The following is a 20,732-nucleotide window of genomic DNA, read 5'->3' on the forward strand; positions in this document are numbered from 1 at the left end:
ATACCCCAATCATTTTTGCTGCCCTTCTCCATATTTTTTCCAATTCTAATATATCCTTTTTGAGAAAGAATGACCAGAACTGCATGAAGTTTTCAAGATATGGGTGCACCATGAATTTATATAGTGGCATTATGATATTTTTGTCTTACCTATCCCTTTCCCATTAGTTCCTAACATTCTGGAAACAATAAGGCTTCTTGCATGAGTCTTTTCAATATGTAAGTGGCTGGAATACTGAATAAACCACAGCTATGGCAAAACCCCTTAAAATGTACTGGGAGTGAAGCCTGATAGCTGTGCAATAGTCTTCCAAGAGAATTCATGGCTGATGGCTACTTTTCACCTTTAAAACAGCTAAAAGTTTATTTTTTCTGTCTCTGCTAACACCAACATTGAGATACAGTAGGCAAGTCCTTAAATATGGAGTAAAATGTCACTTTCTAATCATTAAACATCTTATTGTGTTAATCTTGCCTTTAAATGAGTTTGGATGCTATTATAAGCAGGATGCTGATTTTGGATGAATCTGGAGTAGATTTGCTCCTCAGTGTAGAGTATGTCACTTCCACAGAGAATATTTAAATTTTTCTTTCAACACTACAATCATCCCTAATAGTGTAAAATTATAATTAGGCAGGCCAACAAATTTGAAGAGCAGCTAGCAAAAAGCCTAACAGCAAACATGTAAGTACATCAGAAGCAGGAAGGCTGCCAAACAATCAGTGGGGCCACTGGACAATCAAGGTGCTAAAGGAGCACTCAAGGAAGAAGAGGCTGTTGTGGAGAAGCTAAATGAATTCTTAGCATCAGTCTTTACTGCAGAGGATGTGAGAGAGTCCAATACCTGAGCCATTCTTTTTAGGGGAGATGTCAATAGAGGTGGTTTTGGAACAAATTGGTAAATTAAACAGTAACAAGTGACCAGGACCAGATGTTATTCACCAAGAGTTCTGAAGGAACTCACATATGAAATTGCATAACTGCCAAACTATTGCTTAAATCAGCCTCTGTACCCAGATGACTAGAAGGTAGCTAATGTAACGCCAATTTTCAAAAAAGGCTCCAGAGGCAATGCTGGAAATTACAGGTCAGTAAACCTACCTTAAGTATCAGGCAAATTGGTTGAAACAATGGTAAAGAACAGAATTATCAGACACATAGATGAATGCGATATATTGGGGAAGAATTAACATGGCTTTTCTAAAAGGAAATCATGCCTTACTAATCTGTTCGAATTATATAAGGAGGTAAACAAGCATGTGAGCAAGAGTGATCCAGAATATCACTTGCACTTTCAGAAGGTCTTTGACAAAGTCCCATACCAAAGGCTCTTAAGCAAAGTAAGCAGTCATAGGATAAGAGTGAAGGTCCTCTTATGGATCAGTAACTGGTTAAAAGATAGGAAACTACGAATAGGAATACATGGTTGGTTTTCACAATGGAAAGAGGTAAATGGTGGGGTCCCCCAAGGGTCTGTATTGGGACCTATGCTGTTCAACATATTCATAAACTATCTGGAAATAGAAGTAAACAGTGAGGTGGCAAATGTTGCAAACAATACAAAATTACTCAAGCTAGTTAAGTCCAAAGCTGGCTGTGGAGATTTGCAAAGGAATGTCCTAAAACTGGATGACTGGGAACAAAATGGCAGATTGAATTCAGTGTCGATAAATGCAAAGTAGTGCACACTGGAAGGCATAATCCCAACAATACAGTAACTCCTCACTTAAAGTCATCCCAGTTAACGTTGTTACGTTGCTGATCAATTAGGAAACAAGCTAATTTAAAGTTGTGCAATGCTCCCTTATAACGTTGTTTGGCAGCTGCCCGCTTTGTCCACTGCTTGCAGAAAGAGGAGCCCATTGGAGCTAGCTGGTGGGGGCTTGGAACCAGGGTGGACCGGCAGCCCCCCCATCAGCTCCCCACTCCCCTAAGTTCCCTGTGTGGCAGCTCCCCAGCAGGCTAGCAATTGCTGGGCAGTTCAGCTGTCCCTCCTTGCCACTGCCATGTGCTGCTCCTGACCTCTGCCTTGGAGGATCCTCCTGCTCCTGACCTCTGCTCCCGGGATCCTCCTGCTTGGTGTGTGTGTGTGTGTGGGGGGGGGGGCTGTCAGGGTGTCCCCTGGCCCCTACTCCTGCCCTCGGCTTACCCCATCTCCACAGAGCAGGGGAAGAGATAGGGCTCAGGATGGAGGGAGCGTGCTGGCAGAAGCTGCTGTCTCAACTTGCTGATCTACTTAAAAAGGCAATGTACTTAGAGTGGGGTCAGTGTACTTAAAGGGGCAAAGCGCATCTCTCTCTCACACACAGGGTGTGTGTCTCTGTCTGCCATGCTGTCTCTGCTCCCTCCATTTGAGCTGCCTTGTAGAGGCATGGAAAAGAAGCCCTTGAGGAATTTCACCATGATTTCAATAATTTCCATCCCACCATCAACCTCAGCCTAGATCAATCCACACAAGCGGTCCATTTCCTGGACACTACTGTGCTAATAAGCGATGGTCACATAAATACCACCCTATACCGGAAACCTACTGACCACTACACTTACCTACATGCCTCCAGCTTCCATCCAGGACACACCACATGATCCATTGTCTACAGCCAAGCTCTAAGATATAACCGCATTTGCTCCAATCCCTCAGATAGAGACAAGCACCTACAAGATCTCTATCAAGCATTCTTAAAACTACAATACCCACCCACTGAAGTGAAAAAACAGATTGACAGAGCCAGACGAGTACCCAGAAGTCACCTCCTACAAGACAGGCCCAACAAAGAAAATAACAGAACACAACTAGCTGTCACCTTCAGCCCCCAACTAAAACCTCTCCAGCCGCATCATCAGAGATTTACAACCTATCCTGAAAGATGATCCTTTACTCTCACAGATCTTGGGAGACAGACCTGTCCTCGCTTACAGACAACCCCCCAACCTAAAGCAAATACTCACCAGCAACCACACATCACTGAACAAAACCACTAACCCAGGAACCTATCCTTGTAACAAATCCCGATGCCAACTCTGTCCACATATCTATTCTAGTGACATCATCATAGGACCTAATCACATCAGCCATACCATCAGGGGCTCGTTCACCTGCACATCTACCAATGTGATATATGCCATCATGTGCCAGCAATGCCCCTCTGCCATGTACATTGGCCAAACCGGTTAGTCTCTACGCAAAAGAATTAATGGACACAAATCTGACATCAGGAACCATAATACTCAAAAACCAGTGGGAGAACACTTTAACCTGTCTGGTCATTCAATGACAGACCTGCGGGTGACTATATTACAACAGAAAAACTTCAAAAACAGACTCCAAGGAGAGACTGCTGATCTGGAATTGATATGCAAACTAGAGACAATCAACTCAGGATTAAATAAGGACTGGGAATGGCTGAGCCATTACAAACATTGAATCTATCTCCCCTTGTAAGTATTCTCACACTTCTTATCAAACTGTCTGTACTGGGCTATCTTGATTATCACTTCAAAAGTTTTTTTTTTTCCCCCCTCTTACTTAATTGGCCTCTCAGAGTTGGTAAGACAACTCCCACCTGTTTATGCTCTCTGTATGTGTGTATATATATCTCCTCAATATATGTTCCATTCTATATGTATCCAAAGAAGTGGGCTGTAGTCCACAAAAGCTTATGCTCTAATAAATTTGTTAGTCTCTAAGGTGCCACAAGTACTCCTGTTCTTTTTGCGGATACAGACTAACACGGCTGCTACTCTGAAACTTGTAGAGTGTGAGGCTACATTAACAATGTGCTAACCCTTGAGGACTCAACTGTTCTAGTTCATCATTTAGCAGTAAGGGATTCTCTGGGAAATATCCCACCCTCTGACTTCACCACTTCAACCCAGTTTCCCAATCATTATTGCTGTGTACAGTATTAAATTGTTTGTTTAAAACTTATACTGTGCGTGTATATATATATAGTCTTTTGTCTGGTGAAAAAAATTTCCCTAGAACCTAACTCCCCCTCTTTACATTAATTCTTATGGGGAAATTGGATTCACTTAACATCATTTCGCTTAAAGTCGCATTTTTCAGGAACATAACTACAATGTTAAGCGAGGAGTTACTGTACATACAAAATAATGAGGTCCAAACTTTCTATTATCACTCAGGAAAGAGATCTTGGAGTTGTTGTGGATAGTTCTCTGAAAACATCTGCTCAATGTGCAGCAGTAGTCAAAAAAGCTACCAGAATGGTAGGAACTGCTAGACTTGTGTTCCCACCTCAGTCTTCTGTTCTCCAGATTAAACACACTCATTTTTTTCAATCTTTCCTCATAGGTCATTTTTTCTAGATCTTTTATTGTTTTTGTTGTTCTCCTCTGGATATTTGAGTTTGTCCACATCCTTCCTGAAATGTGGCACCCAGAATTGGACACAATAGTCCAACTGAGGCTTTATCAAAATGGAATAGAGAGGAAGAATTACTTCTTCATGTCTTGCTTACAATACAATACATCCCAGAATGATGTTCGCTTTTTTTGCAACGGTGTCTTACTGTTGACTCATGTTTAGCTTGTGATTCACTATGACCCCCAGATCCCTTTTCACAGTACTCCTTCCTAGGCAGTCATTTCCCATTTTTATGTGTGCAACTGATTGTTCCTTCCTAAGTGGAGTACTTTGCATTTGTCCTTATTGAATTTCATCCTATTTATTTCAGATCATTTCTCCAGTTTGTCCCGATCATTTTGAATTTTAATCCTATCCTCCAAAGCACTTGCAACTTCCGCAAACTTTATAAGTGTACTCTCTATGCCATCATCTAAAACAATGGTGCCCAACCTTACTATACAGGAGGGCCACATAAACATAAGCACAAACTTCTGTGGACCAAACAGATTCTACCTATTTTAATAAGATTTAAAATATAAATCAATATAACTGACTTTAAATTCAGCTGTTTTGTATGTATTTAGACAGAAACAAGCTATGTACACTATTGTCTATTTACACACTGGTGTAAACTAAACTGATGTAAACACAATGATAAATGCTAATGAACTGGCCGTTAGTATATTGTGTTGAAGTAGACTGCGGGCCTTATGAAATGCTCTGGTGGGCTGTGTATGGCCCACAGGTCATAGGTTGGGTACCCCAATATAAATCATTTATGAAGATATTGAACAGGACTGATCCCTGTGGGACTGTATTCAATATGCCCTTCCAGCTTGACTGTGAACCATTGATAACTACTCTCTGGGAATGGTTTTCCAACCAGTTATGAACCCACCTATAGTAATGTTAACTAGGCTATATTTCCCCAATTTGGGGATGAGGAGGTCATGTGATACAGTATCAAAAGCCTTACTAAAGTCAAGATATACCACATTACCCCTATCCACAAGACTTGTTACCCTGTCAAAGGAAGCTATTAGGTTGGTTTGACATGATTTGTTCTTGACAAATCCATGCTGACTGTTACTTACCACCTTATTATCTTCTAGGTGGTTACAAGTTGATTGTTTGATAATTTGCTCCATTATCTTTCTGGGTACTGAAAGCTGACTGGTCTAATTCCCCAGGTTGTCCTTATTCCCTTTTTTATAGATTGGCACTATATTTGCTCTCTTCCAGTTCTCTGGAACCTCTCCCGTCTTCCATGAGTTTTTCAAAAATGGCTAATGGCTCATATCTCCTCAGTTAGCTCTTTGAGCATTCTTGGTAAAAGAGTTATTGTGCACATCTGCCATTTCCATATTTTCCATTATTGCCCCTCCAGATTGAATAATGGGCCTACCCTGTCTTTGGTCTTCCTCTTGCTTCTAATATATTTACTTGTTGTTACCCTTTGTGACTCTAGCTAGTTTAATCTCATTTTGCACCTCGGCCTTTCAAATTTGTCCCCACATGTTTGTGTTGTTCTTTTAATATTCATCCTTTGTAATTTGACCTAGTGTTCACTTTTTATTAGACTCTTTTTTGAGTTTCAGATGATTGAAGATCTCCTGAATAAGCCACAATGGTCCCTTGCCATACTTTCTATCTTTCCTACACAGTGGGATAGTTTGCTTTCATGTCCTTAATAACGTCTTTTTGAAAAACTGCCAATTGCCTCAAAACTATTTTTTCCCCTTAGACTTACTTCCCATTGGATCTTACCTTCCAACTCTGAATTTTGTAAAGTTTACTCTCTTGAAATCCATTAGGTTTATTCTGCTGTTTTCTTTCCTACCATTCTTCAGAATCATGAACTCTATCATTTCATAACCACTTTCACCCAAGCTGCCTTCCACTTTCAAATTCTCATCAGTTCCTCCCAGCCTCTCCCCTACTTGCTTTCTCCACTTTCTAAAATAAAAAATGGTCTCCAATGCATTCCCAAAACTTCTTGGATCATCTGTGTCATGCTGTATTATTTTCCCAACAGATGTCTGGGAAGCTGCAGGCCCCCATCACCACTTCTTTGGATGATTTTGTTAGCTGTTTAAAAAAACCTCATCCATCCCTTCTTCCTGGTTAGGTGGTCTGTAGTAGGCCCATACCGTGACATCACCCTTGTTTTTTTATACCTTTATCAGAGACTTTCAACAACTCTGTCTACTATTTCCAACCTCAGTGCAAGTGTATACATCTTTGATATACAAGGCAACACCCCTGCCCTTTTTTCCCTGCCTGCCCTTCTTCAGCAAGCTGCACTATAACAGAGTTGGCATCAAGGAGATTTGGTGGGATAATACAACTGAATGGAATAGTTCTATATGACTATTCCAGTCATGTATATTATCCCACCATGTCTCTGTGATACCAACTACATCATAGTTGTGTTTATTCACTAGTATTTCTAGTTCTTGATACATACTCGTGTATTATTCTTTCCACCTTTTAACAATAAGTAGGTCTATGTATTTTGTGTCTGTAGGAGACTTACACTAGATTAGCCCCATCTTGAAAGATGTTGAGCTACCTCCAATGAGGTGCTCAGCATTGTCAATGCTAAGTGAAGTCAGTGCCAATAGGTTTTCAGCACCTTACAGGTTTAGGTGACTAGTTTGCTTTCTGTGTGTTTGTCTAAATCCTGGCCTCGAGTGGGATTTCCCCTTTGGTCCCCCACCCACAAACTGAATGGTCACCAAGAACTTGTTTGTGACTATTTTATCTTTGTAAAGTGCCAGGGCTGGATGCTGCCAAAGTATCTGAAGGAAAGAAAGAAAATCCCACAGATTCTTCAGCCAATCTAGCAGCAAATGGAGAAAGCTTTCCCACAGACCAGCCTCCACACAGTACTTAAAAAAAAAAAAAACCACACATTTTTAACTACTACTTTTTTGACATCTTTATCCCACAGAGTGGTAACAGAAATTTTCAGTGCTGACCTCTGTGCTAAGCCAGACACTGAACTGAGTCTGTGACAGACGTCAGCAATAAAAACCCAACCCTAGAACCACATTTGTGAACGTCATATTATGGGCAAAAGATTTTTGCCCATGTTAGCAGCCTTTTCATGCATTAAACGGCACACAGATGGGTTGTGGTAGCAAATAAGGCAAATACTTGCACACAGCATTGCCTTTGCCCAGCTGCAGCATGCTGTAATTAAGGCCCTTCCCTGTCTAAGGCCAGATTCATAAAGAAGAGTTATTTTAGTATTTGAATGTAAATGAATAAATGGAATTTCTATCCATTAACCTTTGGAAGTAAAGAATAAGTGGTTCTAGGCACAATTAATTAATTTGTTTCTAGGAAATCATTAGTGAGTCTGTGTATTTATAAAAAGCTGCAATTTATGCACACTGTGCAACTCAATATTTCAATGTATACTAGGGCATTTTGATCTTTCTGTATTTGGCTGGCTTCCCCCTCAGTCTTTCTGCAGGACCAGATCCTGCCTAGCCCTTTTGTGGGTGCCCAGGAGTTGTGGGGAGGCCTAAGGAATGCCCCCTGCTCCCTACACATCTACAGCCCCTCTCTCATTTACACAACTAAATCAATGGTGAGATTTTCCAAAGAGTTGGGCATGTTGGGTGTACACTGGATGTGGAGTTCTTTTGAAAATTCACCACAAGTGTCACAGGAGGAACTGTTGGGTGCCGAGCAACTTAAAAATCTGGCCCGCCAGACATAGTTGCAGTCTCTCTACCCCCTGACTTGTTTTCCTGAGGCACAAGTAGCCCTGAAGGGGTAGGTAGGAAGTGGGGCTATGGATTCATCCTGTCTTCTCTGCAACAGCCTATATCAAGTGCAGTAAGCTGCACCATGTGAAGGAGTGTAGCAGTGGATGGACTCCTCTGTGCCCCACGGAGCTCACATTGGGTTCGGTCTCTTGGGGATCCCTCTTTCTTTGCTCCCTTTGGAGTTGTGGCATTGTGCTAAAACTCTCCCCTCCTGAGCTCCACACTGCTGCAGTGCTTACTTTGAACAGTTGTCCAGTGACTACCACCCTTCTCTCTGACTGCTGAAATGCACCCACCTCTTGAGGCAAATCCTGCCTATTTCAGTTTGCAGCATTTGGTATCACTAGGATTTTCTTCTTTGTCACTTTCCCCCTTGCACATGCAAGATCATTGCTCTGTGAAATGCCTGCACTCTCCATTAGTGAGACAGTGCTGTATTCCCACTGCAAATAGAGGCTTCAAAACAAGTAAACCCCAGTAATTCAGAGAGATGGGGGCTTTTAGCTAGTTAGAAGGAGATTGCCTAGAGTTTGTTAGATGTTTGGCTGCATGTGTATGTTCTCCCTGTATGCTGCCCATAGCATGGCACCATGGTGTAGACATGGCCTAACTCGAGACAATATAGAATTTGACCCCAGCTATACAGCTATGCAGCGTCAGTGCATAAATCCACTGGGCTAGCTGGCCTATATTTAGAAGATACTGCAACACATTAGAATGCATTCAAAGGTGCCATTTATATTTAAAAGTTCAGAGATGTTTCTTGAAATAATGCCCTTCTGACCGCCCAAAACATAGTCATATGAGAATCTCAACATTTTCCATAAGAATTCACTCAGTGATGACTCAGTGATGCTTCTGTTTGAGTCTGGCAGAGGTACGTCTGTTGCTTTCATTAGCATACAATCTGTAAACCAGATTTTTGCCTTGTTTGCTATGAGACTAAAAAAAGACACCTCTTTCCCACGTATTTTCTTCTAAATATTGCATCTGGAAAAAGTGAGAAACTTGTTCAAATATTTCCAATTATTTGGACAGGAACATTAGAGTGATGAAGTCCATTCTAATTATTTCATCCAGTACAGAAGTGATGATATAATTGCAAATGACAAAACAGTTATAAATGTACAGTCAGATCTCTCAGTAAATTACTACTGTGTGCAGAAAACATATGGTTGCCATAACTGAGTAGTTAGCTTTTTTAAGTTGGCCATCATCTTGTGCTTGTTCAACGGGTTATGGTGAAAAGAGCTTGGAGGGCTCCAAACAGGCACCAGGGGAAAAGCAACCACAACATTAAGGAGACAATCTCAGTTAATTGGGGCTAATTAACAACTGTGATGAGTCTCAGGGAGGTCAAGTACCAACTGGGCCTGAAGACAATATTCTCTCACTCCTAGAATTGCTGTCTCCTAGTCAGGGTCGAGTTGGATCCTTAGGACAGCTACAGGGAAAACATACATTTGTTACTACAGTAATTCAAAAATCCTTGGGGGAGGGGGTCACCACCTTGTTCCTCTTTCTGGATGTGCTGTCTCTCCATCTCAGTACTAGTTCCACGAGCACTGGAGTAGCCCTTCTTCCCCGTTCCATTAAGTTACATGATCTTTTACAGAACCCACCTGCCTTACAACATCCACTTCTTCAAATCCATTCATTCAGTGGCTCCATTGCCTGGGTAAAAGAGCAGATAGAAAAGGGAGCTGCTCCTAAGCCAGATGGAGTCAAGCCCATTCAAATAATACAGCTCTTCAAATGGCTCTAGAGCTTGCAGTCACCACATGGTGAAAGAAAGCTACTCAGTAGCTGGAGTTCTCTGAATAGATTAAGTTATGTCTCATGAGTAGGACCCTACCAATTTCATGGACAAGAAAAACGTGTCATGAATCGTGAAATAAGCCCTTCCCCGTGAAATCTGATCTCCCCCTTGCTGCTGGGAGCACCCGAGCCAGGGGGCTCCTAGTTGTAAGTCCCAGGTGGACTGGGGAGAGAGAGGACTTATCCTTCCCCTGCATGGCCACTATCACTCTCAGACCCACCTTGAAGTGCCTCCCGTTGCTACAGGAAGCTCCAGCACCGGAGTTTCCTGCAGCTGGAAGTGACTTGTGGAGGTGGGTCCAATATCTCCCTGCTGGGTGCGCCCCAGCCAGGGGACTCCTAGCTGTGAGTCCTTGTTGGAATGGGCTGGGGAGGGACAGGACTTGCCCTTCCCTTGCATGGCAGCTGGGAGGAAGTGGGGGGGAAGTTAGACCCATTTTGGGGTACCTTTTGGATTGGGACTCCCACAGTTACAACTCTGAAATTTCAGATGTAAACATCTGAAAACGTGAAATTGATCAATTTTAAAACCCTCTGGCCATGAAACTGATAAAAATGGACTGTGAATTTGGTAGGGCCCTACTCATGAGGCCACAGAACCATTAAGACACAAGCATCAACCAGAGATAGAGTCACAACCCTGGTTATAAGAAGTACCCAATCACCTATGTTCAGTTTTCTCTGCCTCACTGAAGTTTGTTTAAATGCTCTTGAAAAAGGTCATTGGTCATTTGGTTTTGTTTCCAGTTGCAAACAAAATAATCTTCTTTGCCCCACACAGGAAATATTTAGTTCACTTCTGGGTTCTTGAAAGGTCTTTCATGTTCTCAACATCTGCAACTCAGATCATCTGCCAAAATATTTTTTAAATTCTTTCCAGATACTACTGTCATCTCAATACAACATTTCCACAGACAGATCATCTCTCAACATTGTGGCTGTACTGTCTGAGTTTCTGCATGGATTTCCCTCAAGGAAGGCAGGCTCTGAGGACAACACTGGTAGCCCTGATTTCCAAAAGATTCATGAACAATCTATTTCCAGATGCTGTGGACTAGGAAGTGATCCAGACAAGCACCCTAATCAGCACTGGAACCATTTCCTCCTATTGCAAGAGACAAAATGATTGAGTAAATTGCACACCTTTGAGAATTATGACTGCAAGAAACCAACACATCAGAGAATCTCCGACTGTAGGGAAGACAAGAGATCTGAGACCGAATTAATTGTATGAAAAGTGACTCCTGTGCAAAAAGCCATTGGCTCAATGATTCAACTGGAATCTGAAACGGAATTCTTCTGTCAGCCCCAATTCTGTTTTACTGAACACGGATCTGTGCAGGCAGCAAGCTTGGTTGGCCAGTGCAAGCGATCGGAAGCGTGTATGGCTCTTCCTCCTCTTCATTCCCTCCCTATCCCCTTTTGAGCAGCTAGCACCTCCAACCAAGCGTCACCCAACTCTGCTAACAAAGAGCTACTTAAATACTTACAAGAGGCTAAATTCTACTCTGATACCAGTGTAAATCCATTGCCTTCTGTGCAACTGCCCAGAAATTGGCCCAGTAGGGTTTTGTTTTGATTAACAGAACCAGTTTCAGACTATCCATCCAGTAAAAATCCCTACCAAGGAACAGAGAGACACTGTGGCACCTGGGGGAATTCTAGGGCTTTATTTTATTTTGCGTCTCAGAAAAATTGTGCCCTGCAACAGAATTCATTTGTGCTAGAGCAGTGATCCCCAAACTGTGGGGTGCTCCCCTTAGGTGGGTGCAGAGGAACGTTCAGCGGGGCTTGGGTCAGCCCCCACAGGGGGCAGGGAGGGAGCAACACCCAGCTCCGCTCCCAGCTCCACTCAGCCCTCATTCCCTCTCCGCTTCCAGGCGGGTTCTGCCTCTAGCCCCAAGTCCTGCCCCTTTCACAGTTCTGCCCCCAGCTTCACCTTTAGCCCAAGCTCCTCTGCTGAGCCAACTGTGCAGTAATGTGTGTGTGTGTGTGGGGGGGGGGGGCCGGAACAGCATGACAGGAAAAGTTTGAGCATCACTGTGCTAGATTAATTTAATTAGCCAGTGATGTGATTATCGAAAAGAAACTAAACCATTATCATCTTCTACTGGCATTCTTCTATTTTCCACAGACAAACAAGTCTCTCTCCACTTGCATTTTCTCTTACCCAGTGCTCTCTCCTGGAGATAGGATGACAGACATCTAGCAAGCTTGGCTTTGATCTATGGGTGATCACAAAGCTCAGTCAAGTTGTTGGGCACGCTGTCTGCCTTCCATTCAGGCTAAATGAGTGTACAATTAAATGTCCTTTTGGTTAGTGATAGCTGGAAGCCACCACCAAAGGACTTGACTGAACACAAATGCAGGGTCTGGGGTCTGATTGTTATTGCTGCTGTGTGTGCATGTTTAAGTCAGAAACAGCCAGAAGAGTGAAAAGCCCAGGAGACAGCAAGAGAAGCCCTTGTAACAAGAACCTGAGAGAAAGCTAAGAGAGACAGCATAAGAAGGCAGCCCATCTGGGATGCACTCCTGCAGCAGGCCATGGAACTACACGTGCATCTGACTCAGTTTCTCCTCAGTCCAACCATAAAAAAGAACAAAGTCTCTCCTAGTGTCCACTCAAAACATCACTTCTGGGTATAATTTATTCATGTACATATAGAATAGTCCATAGAACCCTCATAATAAAGCTGTTCTCCCAATTGCCACAGTAAAACAGAGAAATGTCCAGCAATTTTTCAAGCTCCTCACCCATGAGCCCATCAGCACTCGCTCTCAGTTCTTTCCTGCTCTTGTCTCAGAACCTCACTCTCCAGACCATCCAACTGCCGAGGACCAGTCCCATCACTCTTCCTCCCAAAACACAGTCCAATGACTCAGCCCTCTTCAGCTTCCAGCACTAGCTCTCTGGCTCAGGAAGGTCAGCAGACTAACTTCTCCACTGGCTCCTAGCTCTCAGCCCTTTTAAGCTCCCAGCACTGACTTTCTACCTCAGAGCAGTTAGCAAACAGCCTCTCCACTAGCCTCCTAGCCAATTCCTCTCTCTTTCCATGGTAGGGTGACCAGATGTTCCAATTTTATTGGGACAGTCCTGATTTTGGGGTCTTTTTCTTATATAGGCTCCTATTACCCCCCCACCCTCTGTCCCAATTTTTCACATTTGCTGTCTGGTCACTCTGTTCCATGGAGAGCATGCAGAGCCTTCTACTCTCTGAAGACTCAGTCTCCTCTAGATAGCTCTTACCTGCTCTTTTCCTTTGTTCCATTCATCTGTGTCCTCACATTCCCCCCCACTCACCAGATCTCTCTCATTTATATGGCTCAGGTGCTCTCTCTTAAAACCCAATTGGAGTGAGCTGATAAGTCAGAGGTGCAGTGGTCCTGCTCTTAAAGGGCCAGTGTCACACTCAGAGAGAGCTTTTTGGCCAGAGGGCTGATTGGAGAGAGGCTTGGAACTGTGAGCAAACAAACTACCTCCTGTTTATTCATTCTTTGTATATAAACAGGATTGCATCAAAGATATGCCTGATGCCATCATCATTTTCTCCTTCTACTGGAAACAACCCCCCAAGAGGTAACATTCAAACTCCTCCCCTACCCCCGACTCTCAGTTCATTTCTTATCCTTATGCTTGGAACAGTATCCCCCTCTTCTCAAGCAAGAAGTGACCCCTGCTCTTCCTTCAAATCCCTCCTTTTAAAGCTGCTTCTTTCATTTAACCTCTCAGTACTGATCCTCTCTCTAATAAGGTTTGCTCCCACTTTTGAGCCTGCTTCTTTATCATTTGAATTGAACCACTTAGACTGTAATCTCATATGAGGCCAGATTCCCAGTTGTTGTAAATTAGCATCTCTCTACTGAAGTCACTGAACCCAGTTGTACACTAGACATATATTGGTATAACAACATCGCTCAAGGGTGTGAAAAATCCACAGCCGAGTGATGTAGTTATAACCGACCTAACCCCCTGTGTAGCCAGCACTATGTTGCTGGGAGAGCTTCTCCCGTCAACAGAGCTACTCCCTTGGGTAGGTGGATTAACTACACCGATAGGAGCAGCTCTCCCATCAGCATAGTAGTGTCTTCACTAAAGCACTGCAGCGGCACAGCAGTATGTGAAGACAAGCCCTCAGGAGCCAGCTCTTTGTCTTACAAGTGTGTGAAGTGCTATGCATGTTTATGGTGCTCTACAACAAGATGAAAAGAAACCATTTCCTGGTATTTGGTGTTCACTAGCAATAAGCTTTTGCAAGTTGATGAATACCATTAGTTGTTGCTACAGATAGTTAGTTAACACACATTTACCTTCTGGCATTCATCAATAACTCAAAGTTAGATAGTGGTGACATTCATCAAGGAGTTTTAAATTCCTTTTCTGTACATCCATTTCCCAGAGAAACAGAAATCAACTAAATACATCAATATCTGCCTAAAGCAAGTTGCTGATTTATCCTGGCTTTGTATGATTAGTGTGTTGAAAGATTATCCCACCAAAAAACAGTTTCCCTTTTCCCCTAGATCAACAAAGAAACTTATGCAAGCTTTTCTACAAAAGATCCAGTCATACTAATATTGAATCAACCTTTCTATTTTTAATTAAAAAATCTGTTATGAATACACACTAGTAAGACAAAGATAGTATGAAAAACTGTTTCTTGTTTGAATAGTTTAGATGATAATTCTGCAGCAGGAAACTGTTGCATTAATCATTGAAGAACAGCTCACATACAGATCAAAAGTATTTGACGTCATCCTCTGACTCCTGATATAGACACAACTAGGCAACAGCACCAATAGCATACAATGAGCTGGCAAGCTCATAACCATTTGGAGAAGTTCAGAGGTGCACATTAAACCGGGATATTTTTCAGAACACAATTCCTTGGCTTGGAGACATTCTGGATGTTGTAGATAAAAGCTTGTTTTCTGATATTTTAATAGGTAAATAAGCAAATGAAAAAAAATTCTAGATCTCAGAATGAGATTCTGGATGTAATTTTTAAAAAAAATTTTGTATTGAAATAGTTTACAGTAGGACACAACTTTTTATTTACAATAATCAGCATAGCTCCATTCGCTTCTATACCAGTAGGATCCACCTGAGGATCTAGCCCTATGTTTTTCCGCCCGCGTATGTTATATAGTATTAGAATTATTTGACTTTTTTTATACTGCTGAGATGTTTGCAGCTGGTTTGCGCTGACTAGTCAAATGAACATTTATGCAATCATGTTAATAGATTCATAGATTATAAAGCGAGATAGGACAATAGTGATCATCTGGTCTGACCCTCTGTAGAATACAGGTCATGGAACTTCCCTGACTTAATCCCTGTTTGAATTAGAGCAGATCCTTTAGAAAAACATCCAATCTTGATTAAAAAATTGTTGGTGATGGAGAATCCACCACAACCCTAGGTAAATTGTTTCAATGGTAAATTACCATCATTGTTAAAAATTTGCACCTTATTTCTAGGCTAAACCTGTTCAGCTTCAACTTCCAGCCACTGGATCTTGTTATGCCTTTGTCTTCTAGTTTGAAGTGCCCTCTTCATCAATTTCCCCCCCCGCATGTAGATTGTTATAGGTTGTTATCAAAGGATGCATTTCAGAATCTAGTTATCTAAACTACATGGGCAGATCCATTCTCCTTTACACCAATGTTTTTCCAGAGTAACTATTAACTAAATAGGTTTTATTGTTGTCTAAAAGAGCAAATTAATGCTGTCGTTTACACCCCAGTTAAGGACATGGACAGCTATTTAAAGATGGAATAAAATAATTCTGAAGTGATGGGTTAGTGTCATCCACTGCTGCACAGAAGCAGATGGGTGCTGAACACAAATTGAGTTGAAATTATTTTATATCTAATATTTTATTCCCATATTGCACCGGATAGTGAGGACAAAGGTCCAGATCCCCAGCTGGTATAAATCAGCATTGTTCCATTGTGAGTTACAGAACTGTACTGATTTACACTAACTGAGGATTTGGCCCAGCGTTTGAAGGGTTGGTTTCAGCACTATTTTGAATTGTAAACGTGTTAGTAATTCTCTTTACTGCTGTCCAACAGCTGGAAAAACTGCACCGCCAGCCAGAGCAGAGTTCCCACTGTTTAAGAGCCACAGCAGACTGATTAGACTTTGATTCTGTTTTAAACAAACTTTGGCTCTCTAATATACACAAGAGAGGTCTCACACTCAGCAAATGCTCCTCAGCGTCTGGCACTGATTCACACAGATACACACACATGTAGTTTTCATGTGACAGCCAGCCACACCAATGTTAAAGTAGCTTCAGACGCCTTATTCACATAGCCAGCCTTTCACCACACCCACACCCCACATAAACTTAAACATTCATAGTAAGAGTTAATTTGTACTTGGTTTTGAAAACAGCAGCATACTACTTGGCTATTTCTCCAAAACCCAAACAAGCAACTTTTCATGTATCAGAAACAGCAGTGAACTTTCCAGCCACAGTATTGTGCTTCTATAGAGCAAGCATTTAGGGGGAATATAACTGTAAACAGATATACACAGATATAAAACAGAATCCGTGACAAAGCACAATATACAATCCCATAACCCAATCTTGCTTCAAAAAGGATCTCAGTCAGCTTAAAGCCATGCTGCTATCATTTCTTTGTGAAGTAAGAAACACACCCATTCATAGCTGAGTATTCAGAGTTTCAGCACCACAACTGATGGAGAGTGCTTTGACACGGATTTAGCCCAACTCCTTCCCTCCAGACATACTAAACCCTCATTCTCATACTGCAGCTCATTTTCATTAAACTCCTATGACAAGGGATACTCACATTGTTTTCTGTCAGACAGTCTGCGGATCTCCTAAGGTTCTGCTGTTTCTCTCACTCTCAGCAGCTAGCAAAGATGGCTTTCCAGCTCTGCTTCTGATGCAACCAGTCTCTTAGTATTGTAGGCACTGTTACTGAGATAGGAGTGGTAGGCATAAGCTACTGAGCATGCCTGCACCTCACATCACACACTAGGAAGTAGAGGAAAGCCACAGATGCACACCCTCTGTAATTCTAGGCAGAATAAAGTCCTAGAGTGACTAATATAAATGGAACTTCCCCCCAGCTGTCTGCATCCTGACTCCTCTAGATTTAATAATAGGGCATTTATTCTCAGCTGTGTTGTGAATGGAAATTAAGCATATTTCCATCTTTGAATTTAAAGAATCCTTTGTATCTTTTCCCCTTAAACAATGGAAGCATTACTGTTCTATGTCTGTAGTTAAATTATGAGTGTAAAGATCCAACTGACAGATGAACACTGTTGGATTAAGAGAGGGGGAGCTTGAATAAATATCAGCTAGGCCAGGAAAAAAAAATTTCCCCAATACAGTATTGCATTTGCCTCTGGACCATCCTGGCCCTGACTGGAGACAGGATGCCAGACTAGATGGACCAATTTTTTTTTTCTGATCGGGTGCAGCAATAATGCCAGATTGCAGAGGACTCTCAGCACTTGCCAAAGTACAAGGAAGAATATCTACTTACCTCCACATGTGTGCAATTTCTTATGCCTTCCTCTTTTTGCTCCTCCTACTGTGAGGAGTCCAAAGTCCTTCTTGAATCCCATGTGTTTTCCTCTTTGTCAGTGCTTCTCTCTTTGGTTGTCCTCCTGACCATGCAAGTGAAGCCCATTCTGGAAGAGAAAGCATAACAAAACATTTAAATCCCGGTCACTCTGTAATCCGATAAAGGGATGAAATGGTGCAGAGAGATCATTTAACCAATGTAAATCCAGCACTGTCTCCCCATGACATGAATTTTTGTTTTAGTTGGTGTGTTATCCAACATTCCATGTAGCCAAATAGAGTCTTTCTACTCACTCTAGTGGGCGCTGGCTCAGAACAGATCTATGCCCGGATAAGGGAAAATTTTAAACAGCACAAACATGGGGATATTTGAGAATCTAGACCTCTGAGATGGATGGGCTGGTAGTATGGAGAAGCATCTGGTCGGTCTGGTGGCAGTGGCGAGTTCCGAAGAAAGTGTTTCAGATGCAGGACTTCACCAAGGCTCCTTTTCATGTCAAGTTAGTGAGCAGAGGTAGAGGTCTTCATCCATCCATCTACCCACATATCCCGCTAAACCCTGCCAGTTTGTAACCCCACATTGTTCCCAGGTGAGTGGAGCAATATGTGCCCCATAATAGTTAGCTAAAGAAATAGATTGGGGAGCATATAACACACCAGAACCCAATCCAAGGGAAACAGAGTGCTATGAAAAAGCCCAGCTTTGGGGTCATCTGATATTTGCTTAGATCCTAAGTGCCAAATCCTGCTCTCATGTGTATCGCTTTCATAGCAGTGCTTTGTACATGGGATCTACAAGGAAGCTGAGGGGGTGAAATCCTCCTAGCCCAAATGTTACACATGTATGGCAGCCAGGGGATCCATATAGCAATGGACCCAACAGCCACAGCCTCTTTTTCCCCATGCGTCAGTATTTAAATCCCTGCTGGCCACTGACTTGAAGACCAGGATATAGAGAGAATGAAGAGCAATTCAGAAAAAAAAAGCAAGTGAACCTTTTCCAAATCTAAAAGCTTCAAGCAGGCTCACGTTTGCATTGGAGCTTGAACGTAGGTCCAGAATGGTTCATGTTTTATCCCAAACAATTAACCCATTTCTAATATTACATATTACAAAGCATGTTCCTTAAAAAGAGAAAGCAACCACCCATAAGTGTCGCAAGGTAAAATGATCATAGCAGCAGCATGTGGGTATTAAGTCCAGCGGTGACTGTATCAGGTAATTGCTAAGTCACTTGCTTGCCCTTCAGCTTCATTTCATTGCAAATAAACACTACTTTAAACCTATATTAAGGACAATTGAACAGATCTGCTAAGGTGTGCAGTCCAATACTTAGTGCCATTATCCTGGCAAAGCTATTACACTGATTGCTTCGTCAAAGACATTGGCATATAGACATTGGTAAATATGGACATTGAGAACTCAGTTCTGCTCTCAGATGCACGGTGCAGCTCAGATGAAGGGTGATGAATGATCAGATTTCAGTTACCTGATCATCCTTGTTTCATGAACTACAAGCAGCTACCCCATCAAAACATCTCCAGGTTTCAAGTATCTTCAGCCACTAAAAGAAATAAGTTCTCGCTGTCCAGTGAGAAGCACCGCCTATTGTAACAGCATTCTCAAACCAGACATAGTTCTCTGTTGCTGAAGAAAATCCACAGAGAAGTGGGTAATTTTTTTTGTTAGCTTTTAAAACACAAATTGTGTCAAATACACTGAAAGGATTGGAGCTCTGTGTTCCAAAGGTGGAAGAGCTTGGTGTAGCTCGAAAGCTTCCCTCTTTCTCACTAATAGAAGTTGGTCCAATAAAAGATATTACCTCCCTCCCTGCCATCTTTCCAAAGGTGGGGTGTTCCTGGCTACTTTGGGCCAGGCTACTAGAAGCAGGGCCAGCTCCAGCTTTTTTGCCCCCCAAGCGGTGAAGAAAGAAAGAAAGAGAAAAAAAAGAAAGAAAAACCTGATTGAGCTGCTGCCGAAGTGCCACCGAAGAAGAAGGGGAGTGAAGGACTCGCCGCCAAATTGCTGCCGAAGACCCAGACGTGCCGCCCCAACAACGGACGGAGTGCTGCCCCTTTCTATTGGCCGCTCCAGGCACCTGCTTCCTTTGCTGGTGCCTGGAGCCGGCCCTGACCAGAGGCTTTTGTCTTTCTAGGAAGAGATGCAGAGACACCCTGTGGTGGCTGAAAGAATATGAGAAGAGTAGGTCAAATAGCTTATTTGATGATTTTTTGCCATGTTTCGAATAAAATCTTGTATTAGATTAGAGAGGAAGGATGATCGTGTGGTTAAGGGGGAGTTCCTGTGATGCTGGGAAAGTCATTTCATCGCCCTGTCTCTCAGTGGGATGAGGATACTTTCCTGCCTCTTACCCTTTGACTTGCTATTTTGGACCAGTGCGCACTTTCACTACATATACATGCAACTCCTAGCACAGTGGGGCTCCTACCTTGTTGAGGGCCTCTGAGTCCTACTGAGAATACATGAGGAAAGGCAGATGGGCTGTGTCTGTAGGATAGTCTTCTGTCTTGCGATCCTGACAGTCTTCCCAAGCTGGGGTAAAATCATACTTATGTAACAACAGTGGTAAAGCTGGTCTGTGAATGTTTTTAAACTCATAAATAAATATTTCTTTCCTGGGCTGAGGCCACATGTGCAAATGTGGCAGTGTCAAGGCCACTTGCTAATGGACATATTAGCAGCACACAGGCTACACAAGTAGAAACAAAGGTATCAGTCTAATAAAATAAAAACTCATCTCGCCGTGTAACACACACTCATGTCTTGTAGTGCTAGTATAGAGCCATTTACTTAGGCATTTTGCTCCAGAATAGCTAGAGATGGAAGAGAGTTATCAATTTGGTCCATGTCACTTTGCCTTAGGCAATATTATATATCTGTTCAGAACTGGATGTCCTTAATTCCCCCTAAACTAATACCTGGATAGCACTCCTTAACCAACAAAGCAGCTATATCAGGAATTATGAAGAAAGCCTTCAGATGGAATCACTAAGTATCAAAGGTGACATAATGATCACACAGCATTCGAAGGCTCTGAAGGTACTATGCCTTTCTTGCTATTACTTAGAGCGAATACAGAATTATAGCATTTAATTACTTGGAAATGCTGTTCTATGTCTACCTCCCCAAAAATCTGTAGTTGTTCTGCCTGGAGACCATTAGTCTCCTCCTAGCTCTTTT

General features: G+C 42.3%; 1 protein-coding gene across 1 annotated transcript in view; it reads right to left on the reverse strand.

Annotated features, from left to right (window-relative positions):
* Nucleotides 1–16,913, reverse strand: part of LOC117883289 (vesicle-associated membrane protein 2-like) — a 102,250-nt gene extending 85,337 nt beyond the window's left edge. Inside the window, exon 1 of the mRNA XM_034782460.1 lies at nt 16,786–16,913. Within this exon, the coding sequence (XP_034638351.1) occupies nt 16,786–16,787 (2 nt within the window). The 5' untranslated portion in view covers nt 16,788–16,913. The remainder of the gene's footprint in view (nt 1–16,785) is intronic.
* Between the last annotated feature and the right edge of the window lie 3,819 nt (nt 16,914–20,732).

This window comes from Trachemys scripta, chromosome 9, assembly GCF_013100865.1.
Source record: "Trachemys scripta elegans isolate TJP31775 chromosome 9, CAS_Tse_1.0, whole genome shotgun sequence".
Classification (NCBI taxonomy): domain Eukaryota; kingdom Metazoa; phylum Chordata; order Testudines; family Emydidae; genus Trachemys; species Trachemys scripta.